The sequence below is a fragment of the Phyllostomus discolor genome, chromosome 5, assembly GCF_004126475.2.
Source record: "Phyllostomus discolor isolate MPI-MPIP mPhyDis1 chromosome 5, mPhyDis1.pri.v3, whole genome shotgun sequence".
NCBI classification, from domain to species: domain Eukaryota; kingdom Metazoa; phylum Chordata; class Mammalia; order Chiroptera; family Phyllostomidae; genus Phyllostomus; species Phyllostomus discolor.
The window spans coordinates 125,956,089-125,973,203 of record NC_040907.2 but is presented as its reverse complement, the minus strand read 5'-3'; the positions used below and the strand labels follow the sequence as shown (position 1 = coordinate 125,973,203).

At 51.2% G+C, this 17,115-nt stretch overlaps 1 protein-coding gene across 8 annotated transcripts in view; it reads left to right on the top strand.

Annotated features, from left to right (window-relative positions):
* Positions 1 to 17,115, top strand: part of ADAMTS14 (ADAM metallopeptidase with thrombospondin type 1 motif 14) — an 85,615-nt gene that overhangs the window by 13,015 nt on the left and 55,485 nt on the right. For all 8 annotated transcript variants that reach the window (XM_028512726.2, XM_036026847.1, XM_036026843.1 and 5 more), the window contains exon 3: positions 15,643 to 15,799. In XM_028512726.2, coding sequence (XP_028368527.2) covers positions 15,643 to 15,799 — 157 coding nt within the window. The remainder of the gene's footprint in view (positions 1 to 15,642; positions 15,800 to 17,115) is intronic.

The following is a 17,115-nucleotide window of genomic DNA, read 5'->3' as shown; positions in this document are numbered from 1 at the left end:
GGTCCCCAGCCATTCTCTGCTCCTCCCCGCTGTGTGAGGGTGTGGCGAGGCCTGAACGGATGTGTTGTCAGGCGTTATTCTGTAGAGCTGGGCCCCGCACAGGGATTCAGGCGGCTGGGTCTACTCCTTTCGGTCCTCCTGTGCTCACCCATCCTCTGTAGGGAACTCTCCCCACCCCATGCCCCCATTCATCACTCCTTGCAGACCTGCCATGTGTCAGACTATGTGGGAAACATTTTTCATTCCTGATCTGGTGTGGGGAGGCATGGTTTAAAGCCACATCAGCACCCCGCTGGGCCAGGCTGATGGATCAGAGGGGAGCCCTGGCTGGACCATTGACCTGGGACAGGTGACCTCAGCCTTGGGAGGGACCGGCTGCATCTATCTTACTCTAGAGCCGCCCACCATCGGCTCGTCTGCTTCTGAGGAGGAGGGTTCAGACTGCAGGGCCTCAATGCAGGGGGCCGCTTCTCAGCAGGGCCTGGCAGCCACCCACCTTCTGGCACGTGAGGAACGCTTCCTGTCTCCTCGTCCTGGAGCTGCCGCCCCTGCTGCCAGGACTCTGGGCCAAGCAGGGGGCCAGGCAGTGCTCCCAGCCTGTGCTTGGTGGGCTGTGGTGGTGACACAGGGGGAACCTCAAAGCCACGTGGCTCCTGGGCCGGGGGAATGGAAACTGGGTGTGGCTGCCAGCCTGGCAAGGTCTTCTCTGGACTCTGGCTGGGCTTGAGGGCAGGGGTTTGCAGCAGGAGGGGCGTCGCCGACACCTGCGGTGTGAGGCCCTGCCCTGTCCTGGGGCCAGCAGCCCTGACACTGGAGGTGGGGTCCTGAAAAGTGAGCACCTTTCCTTTAACAATGTTTACTAAGCTTTTGAAGACCTAAGCAACTGTGTTTTCTATGGGCCAGAGACGGAATCAACCACCGCCTTCATCTTCATCATCATCAGCATCATCCTAGAGGTGCTGGCTTGGGGACTCCCCAGCTGGGGTGGCTGTGACATCATTGGTTTGCTACTGGCAGCCCAGCAGATCACAGTCCCCCTCCCCCACCTGGCTCAGGGAAATTTTAGTGAATTTTTCTTTACTCACAGTGGAATCACACCTTGAGGAGAGGAGATGGGTAGGTTCTAAGGCAGCACCTAAGGCCCAGACCACCTGGGGTCCAGACAGTCCTTGGTCACGCTCAGCCTGGGAGATGCTCACAGCAGAAGAGGTGTGCGTGAGCCGGCTGGTCCGACTCCCTCCCTGCAAGCAGCCTCTACTCCACTTTGCAGGGAGGTTGGATGACAGAAGGAGAGTCACATGTTGTTTGCCTGTTTTTTAAAAAAAAACTTCACTTAAAATAATTGTTATACAGGTGTGACTTGCTCGTTGTAGCAGGCAGGCAGACGCTCTGTGCAGGCTTGGCTTTCCTTCTCAGGTGGGGAATTACAGAAAACTTAGAAAAGACCTAAAGGCTTAAGGAGAGGAATCGCGTACTACTTTGCCACCCGGAGGCAACTCTGCAACATGGGGTGCGTTTCCACCAACCTTTTACCTGTGCATGCTCTTTGTCGCTTTTAAAGTTACCCTGAACCAGACTTCTGGGCCAGATGGAGGCATAGGTAGACACTCTTCACCACCTGGAACAACCATAAGAAGGATCACAACTGACCTCAAAACAAAAACTACCCAGAACTTCGAGAAAATAGAACTGTATGGAAGTTCAACAACCAAGGTTTCGAAGAACACGTATTCATCCAGATGGGTAAGAGCGGCAGAGCCGGGCAGAGAGGATGTGGTGTGGCGGCCCCACATTCACGTGTAGTGGATAAAAATCAGGACGGATCCCTGGGGAGTGGATGGTCCCAGCTCCAGGCCAGACCGTGCAGCCCAGGGTTCCTGTGATGGGAAAATAAAGCCCCATAACTTCTGGTTATAAAATGCCAGTGGGGGTCAGGGCGGTGGAAGAAACTGTCAGCGTCTCAGGAGAGTCCATGTAAAGGGCGCACATGGTTCTAGAATGTACGCAAACACACACACTTTGGGAACCAACAGCAGGACAACAGCTAGAGGAGAGCCAGTCGCATATAGAAAGTAGATAAAGTGACCGGAAATGGGGAGAGTGCCGAGCAAACCTCCAGCAGCCAGGCAGCAGCACTGTCCCCTTTCAAGCCCTCCCCCACGTACAGAGCCACAAAGCAGTGAAGCAGGCTGCCCAGCCCTGGCAAATACCCAAGGCTCTGCCCCACACACTTAACAGGTGCACTAAGATAGGGGGTCAATGCAGCTCTACCTGATACACAGAAACAAACCCTGGGAGGCTGCCAAATTGAGGAGACAAAGAAATATGGCCCAAATGAAAGAACAGAACAAAACCCCAGAAAAAAAAATTAAATGAAACAGAAATAGCCAACCTATCAGATACAGAGTTCAAAATACTGGTGATCAGTATGCTCAGAGAACTCACTGAGTATGGCAAAAACATAACGGAAGAAATGAAGGCTATACTAAGTGAAATGAAAAAATCCACAGGGAACTAACAGTGAAGGGAAGGAAGCCAGGGTTCAAATCAACGATTTGGGACATAAGGAAGAAATAAACATTCAACCAGAACAGAGTGAAAAAACAAGAATTCAAAAACAAAACAAAACAAGAGAATAAGAAGACTCTGGGAAATCTCCAAATGACAACATCCTAATCATGGGGATGTCAGAAGGAGAAGAGGAAGGGCAGGAAATTGAAAACTTATTTGAGAAAATAATGAAAGAAAACTTCCCTAATTTGGCAAAGGAAATAGAAATACAAGTCCAGGAAGCAGAGAGAGTCCCAAACAATTTGGACCCAATGAGGACCACACCAAGACACATCACAATTAAAATGCCAGAGGTTAAAGATAAAGAGAATCTTAAAAGCAGCAAGAGAAACGCAGAGAGTTACCTACAAAGGAATACTCATAAGACCATCAGCTGATTTCTCAAAAGAAACTTTGCAGGCAAAAAGGGACTAGCAAGAAGTATTTGAAGTGATGAAAAGCAAGGACCTACAACCAAGATTAATTACTCTATCCATCAAAGCTGTCATTTAGAATGGAAGGGCAGATAAAGTACTTTCTACATAAGGTAAAGTTAAAGGAGTTCACCATCACCAAGCCCTTATTATATGAAATGTTAAAGGGACTTATTTAAGAAAAAGATCAAAACTACGAACATCAAAATGACAACAAACTCACAACTATCAACAACTGAATCTAAAAGACAAAAACAAAAACAAACTAAACAAACAACTAGAACAGGAACAGAATCACAGAAGTGGAGATCATGGTTATCAGCATGGAGGGGGAAGGGGGAGAATGGGGGGAAAGGTACAGGGAATAAGAAGCATTGATAGGTACAAAATAGATGGGGAGGTTAAGAAAAGTATAGGAAATGAAGTCAAAGAACTTATATTCATGACCCATGGACATGAACTAAGGGGGGGGATTGCTTGAGGGGAGCGGGGTACCAGTCAGAGGGGTGCAAAGGAGGAAAAGTTGGGACAACTGTAATAATATAATCAATAAAATATACTTAAAAAATAAAGGTAACCCTGCTAACCATAAAAAAATAAAATAAAATTACCCCGAACCAGCCTGTTCTCTTGGTAAGGACTTTTCCCCTTAAGGATACTCAACCACTGGTATTTTTTCCTGTTTACAGGCAGGGAATTTGAGCAGGTCAAAGCCGGGCCACAGTGGAGCCAGGAGTTAGAGACAAGCTGTCTTGTGGTTCCAGAATGTTGCTCCTGGCACTCCCGTTATGAGCCACGGGGGCTCCCAGCACACTTTGAACGATAGTCATGGTACCCATGCAGCAAACTCGAACGCGTGCCTGGTCCTTGCTGCCAGGCAGGACCTTCGAGGTGCTCTGTGTATGTTCTCAGAGCAAGCGCACAATAAGGGTGTTGTAACCCTGAAGCACAGGGAAGTTAAGCGACTTACCAAGGTGACATGGTCTGAGTAGCAGAGCCCAGGTTCTGGCTCTAGGGTCTCTGCATTTACCCACCACACACAGCCACCACATCACCCCTCCCCTGAGAAGGATTCTTGCTGCAGATGGACTGGGACCAGCAAGACTGCAGTATCCTTTCACCCAGCACCTCTCTGGGTCAGGGCCTGCAGAGGTTATAACCCTAGGAAGTGAGGCCAAGCGGTCATCCCAGATAACTTCCTCCAGATGGTGGAGGCTGTCCGCTTCCTGATGTTTCTTCCGACCTTTGGGCCTACTCTGGGAGTTTTAATGCTGCCTGTGTGGGGCATGGCAGGGCGTGCCAGTTGAGGACCAGCCTGGCGATTCTCAGCTCCCCCTCCAAGGGCTCTTCCTCCTGCCTATCCCCAAGGCTGCAGCTTGAGATGAATCAGCTTTCAGACTTTCCTTGGCTTGGGCCCAGGCCTTGGCAGCCCAGCCTCTCCAGCAGAGCTCCTGTGTCTTGGGGCTTCCACATCAGGTTTGAATTATATGGAATCTCAGCATCCGCAGGCTTTCATCCCAGCTATGCTGACTCATGCTTTCGTGGTAGTGGGCAGCCTGTGTGCTGTGTGTGTGTGTGTGTGTGTGTGTGTTGTCTGCCTGCACATGTGTTGTCACTGTGTGTGTGCTATTTCTGTGAGTGTGTCGTCTTTGTGCACGTGTGCCACCTCCCTGCATGTGTGTCTTTTTCTCATAGCTTTGTTGAGATATAATTCATATGCCATGCAGTTTACCCATTTAAAAATCAGTGGGTTGTTATCATATGCACAGAGTGGGGTAATTATGACCACACACAATTTTAGAACATTTCCATGTTCTCAGAAAGAAGCCTTGTACCCTTTTACTGTCACCCCCAGCAGAGGCTGCAGCCCTCGGCGAGCCTGGTTTGTGTGACTTCGGCCTGGATGAAGCACACGGGCCTTCTGACTTGTGCTGTGAGGGTCTCTTGCTTTGCTTGGCCTTGAACAAAACAGTCCCCAGCCCCCAGCAACTGCTAATCTACTTTCTGTCTCTGTAGATTTCCCCCTATTCTGGACATTTCATATACATGGAATCGTCTAATATGTGGCTTTTGGTGATTGGCTTCTTCCATTTGCATAATGTTTTCAAGATTTGCAATGTTACAGCATGTAACTTCATTTCTTCATTTTCAGTACTTCATTTCTTTTTTATTTTTATTTTCAAGGCCTCGTTGTCTTTTCATTTTTATTTTTAAATTATATTTTATTGATTATGTTATTATAGTTGTCCTGATCTCTCCCTTTGCCCTCCTCTACCCGGTGCCCCCACTCCCTCAAGAAATCCCCCTGACATTGTTTATGTCCATGGGTCATGTGTTTAAGTTCTTTGGCTACTCCATTTCCTATGCTGTACTTTACATCCCCATGGCTGTTCTGTAACTACCTTTTCATACTTAATCCCCTTACCTCTACACCCATTCTCCCCTGCCCCCCTCCCATCTGGCAACCATCTGGTAACTAACTTCTTTTCTTTTGCTGATTTTAAGAGTTTCTGTCATTGGCATTTTAATTATGATGTGCTTTGGAGTGGGCCTCTTTGCATCTATCATAATTGGGACTCTCTGTGCTTCCTGGACTTACCTGTCTATTTCCTTCACCAATTTAAGGAAGTTTTCTTTCCTTATTTTTTCAAATAGATTTGCAATTTCTTGCTCTTTCTCTTTTTCTAGCACTTCTATAATGAGAATGTTGGACCTCTTGAGGTTGTCCCAGAGACTGTTTATACTGTCCTCATTTTTTTGGATTCCTTTTTCTTCTTGTTGTTCTGCATGGTTGTTTTTTGCTTCCTTATGTCCCAAATCATTGATTTGATTCTTGGCTTCATCTATTCTACTGTTGTTTCCCTGTAAATTGTTCTTTATTTCAATTAGTGTATCCTTTCTTTCTTATTGGGTCTGTTTTATGCTGCTGAGGTCCTCACTAAGTTCCTTGAGCATCCTTATAAACAGTGTTTTGAACTCTCCATCTGATAGATTGCTTATCCCCATTTCATTTAGCTTTTTTTCTGGAGTTTTGATCTGTTCTTTCATTTGGGCCATGTTTCTTTGTCTTCTCATTTTGGCAGCCTCCCTGTGTTTGTTTCTATGTATTAGGTAGGGCTGCTTTAACTCAGTGTCTTGGTAGTGTGGCCTAATGTAGCAGGTGTCCTGCAGGGTCCCGTGACACAGCCTCCCCTGTCACCCAAGTTGGGTACTTGAGGTACACCTTTCATGTTGGCCAAGTACACTCTGTTCTTATAATTGAGCCTTGATTTCTGTTGGCAGGTCAATGGGAGGGATTTATCCAGGCCAGTTGGCTGCAAGGACTGGCTATGATTACTGACCACCAACCTCCACAGTCTGTAGAGGATCACCTGTACAGGGGCAGGGTGGTGGTGTTCTGACATGGCCTGTAGCTGTCCACTGGGCGTGCTGGCCTTGGAGGTTCCTGGGTGGTGCAGGCCAAGGTCAGCCCCTACCTGTGTTTTGCCCAGGGCACCATGCCTGAGCTGTAAAGCAATGTGAGGTGGCTGCTACCAGTGCTAGGCTTAGAGATTCTGAGGGAAGCCAAGTTGTGAATCTAATCTGGCTGCCACTAGGGCTCACTGAAGCCAGCTGTTGCTTATTTGATAGGATTTAAGAACCAAGACCAGTCATTCTTATGGAAAAGCAGCTTGGGTGGGCCTGGAAATTGGGTGGGGCAGAGCCTCAGGGGATCTCCAAGGCAGGTCACATAGTGTTAGCCAGGTGGATGGAGTCTCAGATATGACACCAGCCAACTGGCTCTGTGCGGGGAAGGTTTAGAAAAGGGACAATGGCCTCTGCTCGCCTTGATGCCAGACACTTCAGTTTCTCCCAGTATGCCACTGGTACCTTTCAAGCTGCTACCCCAGTGCTGGAGCTCAGAGGGAGTGAATCTGAATAGACGAGTCCGTATGTGGGTTCCCCAGGAGGAACTGCTTGGGGCTCCAGCAGTTTTTTCCACCAACTGAATCCCTGCTAAATTTTGCAGCCAAAAGTTGTGGGGACTTATCTCCCTGCTACCGGAATCCTGGACTGGGGGGCCTGGCGTGGGTCTGGGACTCCTTGCTCCCGAGATATCCCTCCTGAATTTTTATCTGTGTGGGTGTTGGACCAGCCTGTTCTGCACTGGCGCCCTTCTTACCAGCCTGGATGGATGTGGTTTCTTTAATTCCGCAGTTGTCAGACTTCTACTCAATTTTGTAGTTGTCAGACTTCATTCAGCTTGATTTCTGACATTCCTGAGTGTTGGTGGTTCTATACTGTAGTTGTAATTTTGATGTGGTTGTGTGAGGAGGTGAGCCGTGTCTGCCTACACCGCCATCTTGACCAGACGAGTCCCTTCATTCCTTTCATGGGTGGATAATATTTCATTGTGTGATACACCACATTTTGTTTAATCCACTCATCAGCTGATGGACATTTGGGTTGTTTCTACTTTTTGGCTCTTGTGAGTAGTGCTGCAGCAAACATTTGTATAAAGTTTTTGTGTGGGCGTATGTTTTCGTTGCTTTTGAGTATATACCAAGGAGTGGAGTTCCTGGGCCATATGGTAGCTCTGTTTAATATTCGAGGAACTGCCAGACTGTTTTCTAAAGCGGCTGCATCACTTTACACTCTCAACAGCAGTGTACAGTGTTCCAGTTTCTCCACATCCTTGGCAACACTTACTATCTGACTGCTTGATTCCAGCCCTCCTAGTGGGTATGGAGGGATGTCTCACTGTGGTTTTGACTTGCATTTCCCTAACGACAGACGATGTCAAGCCCATTTTCACATGCTTATTGGTCATTTGTATGTATTCCTGGGAGAAATGTTTACTTAGATTCTTTTTTATTTTTAAATGGGGTTGTTTGTCTTTTTATTATTGAGTTGTATGAGTTCTTTATATGTTCTAGATACAAGGCCCTTATCGGAAGGGCAGAGGCTGGCCTTTCACGACCTTATGCGCACGCCCAGCCCCCTCACGTCCAGCTTGCAGTAAGTGCTTCCTGAAGACATAAGGGCATGCTGAGGGCAGAAAGGATCTGGGCCACCTCAGCGAGTCCTGGCAGGAGTGGTGGTCCCAGGGTGTGGGGGTGTGTGGGGTGGAGCTGGCTCCCTCCCACCTGTCGTGACTCAGAGACAGTGGCCTAGAATGACCCATCAGAGGTTCTAGAACCTGCAGATTATGTAGGATGTGGCTTTCAGCTGACTTGACATTGACAGAATGATGGATGGTGGGAGAGATGGGGGAAGGATTTGAAAACACCCCATCTCTGGACCCACCACTCATCTTGATTTTCAGCTTGAGTGGCTGGGAACATTATGGTGCCATTTTCTGGGATGAGGACAGCTAGGGAGGAAAAGGTCTGCTTTTATTTGCGTTTTGTATTTTATTTAATCTGTATTGTATTTTTTCCCTTTACCCTTTAGTCTCCTAATACTCCTCTCCCCTCAGCAATTGTCACGCTATTGTCCATGTCCATGAATCCTTTTTCCTTTCTGCTCAATCCCTCCACCCACTACCCTTCCCCACCCCCCACTAGCTGTCATCCTGCTGTCTATGAGTCTGTCCCCTTTGTCCTTGTTAGTTCACTTTGTTCATTAGATTCCACATGAGTGAAATCGTATGGCATTTGTCTTTCCCTGACTGGCTTATTTCACTTAGCACAGCATGGTCCAGGTCTATCTATACCATCAAAAAGGTAAAATTTTCTTCTTTTCTTATGGCTAATAGTATTCCACTGTGTAAATATCCTGTAGTTGTTTTATCCACTCATCTATTAATGGACACTTGGGCTGCTTCCATATCCTGGTGATTGTGTATAATGATGCACTGAACATAGGGCTGCTTATGTTCTTTCAAATTAGTGTTTTGGGTTCCTTCGGAGATGTTCCCAGAAGTAGGATCACTGGTCAAAAGGCAGATCCATTTTAATTTTTGAGGTATCTCCAAACTGCTTTTACGTCTGCTTCAAAGTTTGGTGTGCCCAGCAGAGGCCGGGGTCTCTATCGAGAAGGCTGTGAGACAGTCCTACGTGTATTCTGGGAGGGGTCAGGGCTGGAGATGTAATCGAGGAGCTCTCTGAAAAGCACATACGCGGTACTTAAAGCCATGGGATCAGGGGGAATTTCCAGGGGGCATGTGTGGCTGGAGGAGCTGAGTGAGACCAGGACAAAGAATTGATGGCTGGCTCTGGGCACATGAGGTCACAGGTGGCCCGGATGAGAGCAGTTTTCAGGAAGTGGTGGCTCCAGAAGGCCCTGTGGGGTGGGTAGAGGGGAGGCATGAGACCTGGAGGTGGAGGCAGCGAGTGTAGATACCTCTTTCTGCCTGGGAGGAAAGCAGAGACTGGCAATAGCTGCTCTGGGCTGGGAGGGAGTGAGGGAGGGAGTTTCCCAGACGGCAGGTCCCTGGGTGCACCTGTGTGTGGATGAGAACAATCAGGAGAGGGAGCAAGTGTGGCGATGCCAGAAAGAGCATACTGACTGCCAGAGCCGGGTCCTCGAGGAGGTGAAAAGGAGGCGATCCTGAGCATGGGGTGGTGCGAGGACAGGGTAGGGCCCTCCTGATGGTGTCTGCTTCCTCCTTGAAAACAGGAGAGGGTGAGGGTGGGGCAGTGCTGGGAGTCTAAGCCACTGGGAGAGCTGGAACGTGGACAGAACAGGGAGGCCCGGCAGAATCCCTGGCCAGCAGCATGCTTACGTGAGAGTTGTGACCACTGGTTTTGAGGGATACCAGTGGGTCCCATGTGCGTTTTCTCCATCAGTGTGTGGACATGGAGTGCATGGCTGGTGGGTTGAACCAGGGCAGCAGCTCCTCTGGGAAAGTGGGATGGAGGGGGAGGGGGAGGGGAGAGTTATGCATGTTTACAGGGGAATTATGATTCTAGACCAAGAAGTCCCAGGTGGTGAGAAGGGGTGTGAGGACTTGGTGGGGGGCCAGGGAATGACAGTGATGAAGTGGTAGGGTCACACGTTGGAGGTCCCGATGAAGTTTAACAGTAGTGGAGCCAGCATGCTGGAGGGGTAAGTGAGCAGGGCAGAGGGGGGAGGGAAGGAGACTGCTGAGGTCAAGGGTGCTGCGGTGGGAGTGGGTGATATGGTCCTGGGAGGGGTTCGGGGAGTCAGGGAGGGAGCGTGGTTGGCAGCGGCTGGCGTAGAAGCAGGTTGCTGGGTTTGGGGAGAACCTGGTGGAAGCCATTTCTGATTCTCACTCCACTCCCAGTTGTGTGCCTCACCGCAGACGCCACTTGCTGGGTTTTCTTTCATTTCCTACAGTGGAACAGTTTCAAGCTGAATTTGCTGGAAGCCTAGAACCTGAGACAGCACAGCAGGCAGTAAAACTCTCGTAATGGAATTTCCAGAACAAGTTCGGGCCCAAGAAGACGCTCTCCTTGGGAGGTGGTGGGATGGTTGGGTGGGAGGAGGCCTTCCCTGCTCCTTCGTCTTCTGGGAGGCACCCCGTAGGCCAGCCTTGGAAGGACAAGGAGAGGAGACCTGGCTCCGCTGGAGCTGCCGTCTTGAAATGCTTCCTCCTGGCATTCAAAGGAGCTGGCGAGTCTGAGGGTGCAAATGTGGGTTCAGGATCCCCCGTCCCAGAGCCAAGCCGCTTGCCCCGTCTGGACCCCGGGCTGGGTCCTTGCCTGTTGTCTCTGCATTGGACTCAGCACCGATGGAGCCCTGCCCTTGCCGGAGCCTGGGGTTTTGCACCATCTAAGGACGTGCATTCCAGTCCTTGGGGATGCCTTCCTGGGACTTCTCTTTGCTGGTCCTGTACCCTTGCCTCCCAATTTACATGCAAGTACATGCAATTTTAGAATAAATGTGTTTGTTTACATGCATGCAGGCTAATTCCAAAATACTGTGGCTCCAGTTATCCGCTAAAATATTTGGATCCTCACCCTGACGATGGCTACTGCTGACAACTGAACTTGCTCAGTCACAGCCCCGGGACAGGGCACAGGGTGGTTTCTAAGCCAGCATGCAGCTCTCTTGTGACCCTGACAAGTGTCCTTCGCTCCCTGGAATTACACTCTGGAGTTGGGGGCTCCCCTGAGGGGAAGTAGGCCTGGAAAACCTCAACTGGCATGGCCTGGGCCCTCTGCATGAAGAGGCAGCAGAAGGTGTCACCTTTGCGACTAAAACAATGCCATGGTGATATCAAACAGGCCTCCCCCATCAGCTGGTCACCTCCTAGAAAAAGCCCCTCAAAAACAGTTATATTAAAGGGTCTTCAGCTTGGCTGAGGGGCCAGCCTGCCCATTGGAGTTTCCATTCAGAAAAATAGCCTGAGGGTCTGACTAGTGCATGGACTCAATTGGTTGTGACCAGCTATTTTTGTTTTATTTTGTTTTTATTGCATAAAGAAACTTTCTAACATGTATTTTCTACTTATTTATTATATTTCCAAAAGAATAAGATATGGGTAAAAACAGATATGGTTGACATTTCTTTTCCAACTAAGTAGAACTAATCTCACCCCCCTTTATTTCTTACACAGAAAGCTGAGTTGACTTTAGAGCTTTAAAATTAGCCACCACTTTTCAGAAACATAAACATCTCATAAATCGAGAGGCAGGAGTAATTTGGCAGGGAAGCAGAGAGCCAGAAAGCTCCCTCTGCCAGGCTGTCTGCCCTGCGCGGGGCCCAGTTTCCTGGCCAGGGCAGAGCTGGAGGGGATCGTGGGCCAATCTCTCGTGTCGTGGATGGGAAACCGAGGGCCTCGTGGGAGGGGCTGGCCCAAGTCTGCGGCCTGATCTGGTGTCTGGGCCTGCCTGCCCATTCCCTCTGAGGCTGAGGGGCACCCAGGCCTGGACAAGAACTGCCTGTCAGGACTGGACACGATGCACAAAATGGACAAGGAAAATTGCTGGGGAAGTTCTGCCCTTGATCCTGGGGTGGGGGCTGCTGGGACCCCCAGGCACAGAGGGGCTGGAAACTTACTGTCCAGGTTGCATATTACAGGGTTGTCTTAGCCCTAAACAGTTATAGCAGGGTGGGGAAAACAGAGATTATTTCACTCTTGCCTGGGGAGAAGCCAGTGGGCAGTGTGGGGCTGGACTCCACTCGGGCAGAGGAGTGCTGAGGGTGGGACGCTGAGGGTGTGATGAGGATGGTGTGCGGGTAAGAACCCTTTCCTGCTGGGGTTGCCCCGCCTGGGGAGTGGAAGGACTCTGTTCCTGTGAGTGCTGATGGCTGAAACCTCTCCCCATCTCCCGCCAGGGTGGGAGGAGGACCGGCTTCCAGGACAGCGGTGTTTTTCGTTTGTGTGTGTGTGTTTGTTTTGCCCAGAGGTGGAATATCTTGCTTGCTTTGCAAGGTCAGACCAGACCAGAGGCCCAGGGATTTGCAAATGGGACTATGACAGGAAAGTTTCTTCACTCCAAGGGGCCCTGAAGGGCAGAAGCAGGGCCCAAGGATGGCCTGTGGTGATGCAGCCTAGTGGTTAAGAGCCACACGGAGCTGGGCTCTTGTTCTAGGCCTGTCACTTACTTGCTAGGTGACTTTGGATAAGTTACTTAGCCATCCTAAGCCTGTTTCCTTATGCATGAAATGGGTCTAATATTTGTGGCTACTTCATAGGATTGTTGTAAAGACTCAATAAAATCTGTAAGTATAAGTGGCAGATCCCGTTATTATGACACACTCTTTATAAAGGGTAGCATGTAGGTAAGTATGCTTTAGCTAAGCAAAACATTGTGAGTATCCTCACACAGAAAAGATTGTATATTGAGCGAGGGAGTTCTCTATCACTAGAGGCATCCAAACGAAAGTTAGAGGTGCCCTAACTGGTGACATTGTTGAGGTTTTGAAGCCCTAAACTGGGGCAGGTGTGACGATCTTGAAGGCTGGTGTGGCCCAGGCTTGTGGGCAGGCAGGGGTGGGCTGGAAGGCAGAGCCTTGCGGCCCAGCCTAGGGCTGTGTGGATCATTCTGGAACCTGCCACCATCATATGGGGCATTGAGATCTGGTGGCCAAATCAAGTCACTGGGTGGTGAGGCAGAATTCTTCTGGGAATCCCGGAAGAATCCTCCTTGTGTAGTTGGTTAACCAAGTCTCAGAATGGGGGAGACTTCCATGCCACGTGGCCCAGTGTGCAGTAGTGGCTGAGTGGGGTCTTCTGCCCCCTGGCCTGGAGAAGTCTACTGTCAGCCTGCTTCTGGAGGGCAGCAAAGGCTGCAGTGCCCGGCGAGCCTGGGTTTGTAGACTTCAGCCTGGATGAAGCGCAGGCCTTCTGAGTGGGGCTGTGAGGGTCTCTTGCTTTGCTTGGCCTTGAACAGAGCAGAACGATCCCCCTGGGTATCAGAGCAGGGTACGACAGGAGGGATGCGATGGGTGCGGGGCTGGGCTGAGAGTCCTGTCACAGGCCCCGTGGCCACAGAGCTGCAGGAGCTTTGTGAGGAATGCCCTGGGCCCTTCTGCCCCGTGGCCCTGTGTTCCCTGGAAGACAGCCTTCCTTCAGGGATTCTGCTGGGCTGCTGTGGCAGAGGCCCTTCGGCCGGGCCACGCTGTCCACGTTCCGGCTCAGCCTCTGCCCGTGATCTTGGATGTCTCTCAGGTCCCCATACTGCCTTCATGCTTCCGTCCCCTTGCCCAGGCCCCTACCTGACATACCCTTTCCAGCTCAGGTGGGCTTCTTCTGCCCGCCCCCAACAGCTTCTCCTTTCTGATGTAGTCGTCACCTTTCTGCCGGCCATGGGGGTGTAGCAGGGACTGTGAGTCCCAGGGTGACCATGCGACTCAGGCTGGGCCAACCACAGTTTCCCTTGGGCTGTTGCAGGTCGGGCTATGGAAGGAGAGCCTCCTTGTCTCTGGTGGCGGGCTGGAGATGTGTCCACAAGAGTGGGCTACGTAGCCTTGTCTGGGAGAACAGAGCTGCTGCAGAGGGTGCTGAGAGGAGGGTGGAGAGGGAGCCGAGTGTCTGCCCTGCCATAGTCTGTCATGGGGCCAATACACTCCACTTGGGACCAAGAGGGTTCAAGTTGAATGTCTGCCCCTTGCCCCTGAGAGCCTGATGGATACCCGCCCTTCAGTCAGACCTGCCCACCACAGCACCAAGCCCAACACGTGGCCACACTCTGCTCCTCTGCGGGCCCTTCCCTCCAGGTGATGAGCAGCTCACAGCCGAAAGCTGGGCTTTATTTATGATCTGTTTCTCCCTGCCCTTGGCACATAGCAGGTGCCAAGGCAAAAAAGTAAAGTCGCTTTGAATGAAAGGAAGTATGCACAATGTAAGGTTTGTTGTTGACATTTTAATAAGCAGACTGGAACTTTTGTAGACAACTGAGTGTTGCCTTACAAGATGGTTACCTGGGAAGCCCCACTCTTATTCTGGTATAATGCCGCTCTTTTCCCCTAGAACATGTTTGGCCTCCTGATTGGGTCAGTTGGTGAGACACAGGAGGCTGCCATCTTGGTTTTGATCCAAAGTGGGGTTTTCCGTCAGACCCAGAGCTCCAGCTGGAAGGGGCATGGAAAGGACTGGCCGCTGCTGGGGCACGCTCTGTAGGTCTCACAGGGGGTCCCTAAGAAGCAACCTCAAGCAGGCTGAGGCAGGAAAACTGGGGAAACTGGTGGGTTTCAGGTTCATAAAGTGGCTGCTTGGAAAAGAGGCACTCCTCCTTGGACAGGGAGGGCCCAGCACGTTTATAAAAATGGTCTCTCCATTCGCTGCTTTGTGCTCACAGCTGTACTCCCAGCACCCGAAGCAGTGTGGGTATGCAGTAGGCACTCAATAGATATTTGTTGAAGGAGTGAGGGAATCCAACAAACATATATTTGTTAAGGATTGCCTTCCATTTTCCAGGCACTGTGGGAGGAGGGCAGGTCTTAGTCCTCTTACCAGGCGGACCCATGGGTTGGGGGTGGGGTGGGGGAGGGCTGCACAGCTACGCACATTCACACACATTCACACACACCTAGTCATAGGTTCAGTGCCCCGGGGATTATTGCCTCCACTGGAGCCTCATAACACATGGGCTGGGCTTGGCTAAGGCTATATGTTTTTATTTCCAAGGCCAATACCTGATTTTTTAAAAGAGACTATTTTGATGCAGGCAAAAATTAGATTAAAACCAGAGCACATGCTCCCGGGGCACGATCCCGGCTCGTTACAGCCAGCGAACAGCTGCTTTCCCTGGCCAGCGTGCACACGTGCCTTAAATCTGAAATAATAGCACTCTGTGCTGGAGCGGGGGCCAGCTCCCACCTTCGAGATAGTGGAGGCTTACCAATAGGGGTTTCTCCTCTGCCTGCAGGCAAAGGCAACCCCCCGTGACGGTGGCAGTGCTTTGGGGTGCAGTGCAGTGCCCTGGGGTATGTGCGTGTCCCTCATCCTCATGGCAGTGGCCCCCCTTTAAGCACCAGAACCTGTCATTTACATGAAGCGTGTGTAGCACCCCATGAGTGCACAGCACAGTGAAAGTGGGTCTGCTGTTCCCGAAACTGGCATGGGCTCCCTCACACAGCTCCTTTGACCCCTCCTAGTGGCCTGAGGGATGCCATAGCTCCCCAGGACCCCGGGAGAACAGCCTGCCTACCTGTGGTCACATGCATGTGGTCACATATGTGTGCATTCACTAATGCTCACTTGTACTGTGCCATGTATTCATGACTCTTCTCTCTCCCCCTTCTGCTTGCTGCATCCCTGGTTCAGGCCGGCCTCATCCGTACAGATGTCACCGACTACTTCATTGAGCCTCTGGAGCGGGGGCAGCAGGACAAGGAGGCAAGTGGGAGGACACACGTGGTGTACCGCCGGGAAGTCGTCCAGCAGGAGTGGGCGGAGCCTGGAGGGGACCTCCACAACGAAGGTAAGCTGTGGGCAGGGCCCCCAAGCTCTCCCTCTGCCCATACCTTCTCGGAGTCTTCAGGTAACTTCAGGCCCTAAACCCCTCAATGCCTGGCTGGGGTCTTCTCATCTGTAACATGAGACTGGGCCATGCAGACCTACTGCACCTACTGTGCCCGGGGTTTTAGAGGCAACTACGACTGGCTGCAGCTGAGGGCCAGAGGAGCTACCTGAGCCCCCGAACAATGGAACCTGGGACTGCAGCGTTGCTCTGCAAGGCCGTTTCTCTGCCCAAGTAGCAGGCGGAACGGCTGCAGTTAGCTCTTTCCCCTAATGCTCAACTCAACCTCTGGGAGCCACAGGAAGGAAGTTCTTAGAACACTCCTAGGGAACCTGCCCTGTGTCAGGGCATCGGGGTTGGCTTGGTGTCCACTAGACCGTTTTAAAACCCTGTCTCCAGTGCTGTCTAGTGTGTGACCCTAGCAAGTTACTTGCCACCTCTGAGCCTCATTTGCTAATCTGTAAAGTGGGAGGGATTGTTGTTTACCTCTAAGATTGTATGGATTAGTGATAGTGGAGCTTGGCATACAGTAGGTGCTTAATGACTACTAGTCAGTTATGAGGCTGACTACTGACATGGCAGGGTGAGATCCCCTGTGAGCAGAGGCATCCCTGCACCCTGGTGACTGGCATAGCACTCAGGACCCAAGGCTGAGCGAGTGAAGCAATAGATGCCGTGTGTGCTGGTCCCGGGCCCGTGGCCAGCTTCATAGTCCCAGTTAGCCTGGTCATGAAGGCTTCGGCCAAGAGGACGTGAGAAGGCCCTGGGTAGAAGCCTGCCACGAGCAACCACACCGTCCAGCCAGGGCCCTGGTGGGGTTGAGCATAGCATGAAGGAGTGCTTGAAAACCGGTTGTCCCCACATACAGTGCCTCCTTTGAAGCTCCAGCTGCTCTCCATGTTGCTCATAAGCAGAGCCTCAGCACTGCACTAGCCCAGAGGAGGAGGGCTCTGCGGGCCTGTGGCATGGGGTGGAGGGCAGGGGGCTGGGCAGAGCCTTGGGGGCTGGGGAGGATTGCAGGGGCAGGGTGAGGACCTGCACCCTTCCCTCAATCATGGCAGGGAAGGACGGCAAGGCTCATTGGGCTCCATTTTATTTGAAGCCAGTTCTGAATCAAAAATCCATAAATCCCTTTTGGGGAGAGACCCTGGGGAAGCCCTGCTCACGGGTCTGAGGCTGGAACCCACCCCATGGCCTGCCACTGTCTGTGGCTGGGAAGCTCGGACCGCTGAGCTGGCAGAGTTGCAGTTCTGGCCGGGACTCCGGTGTGACTCCCT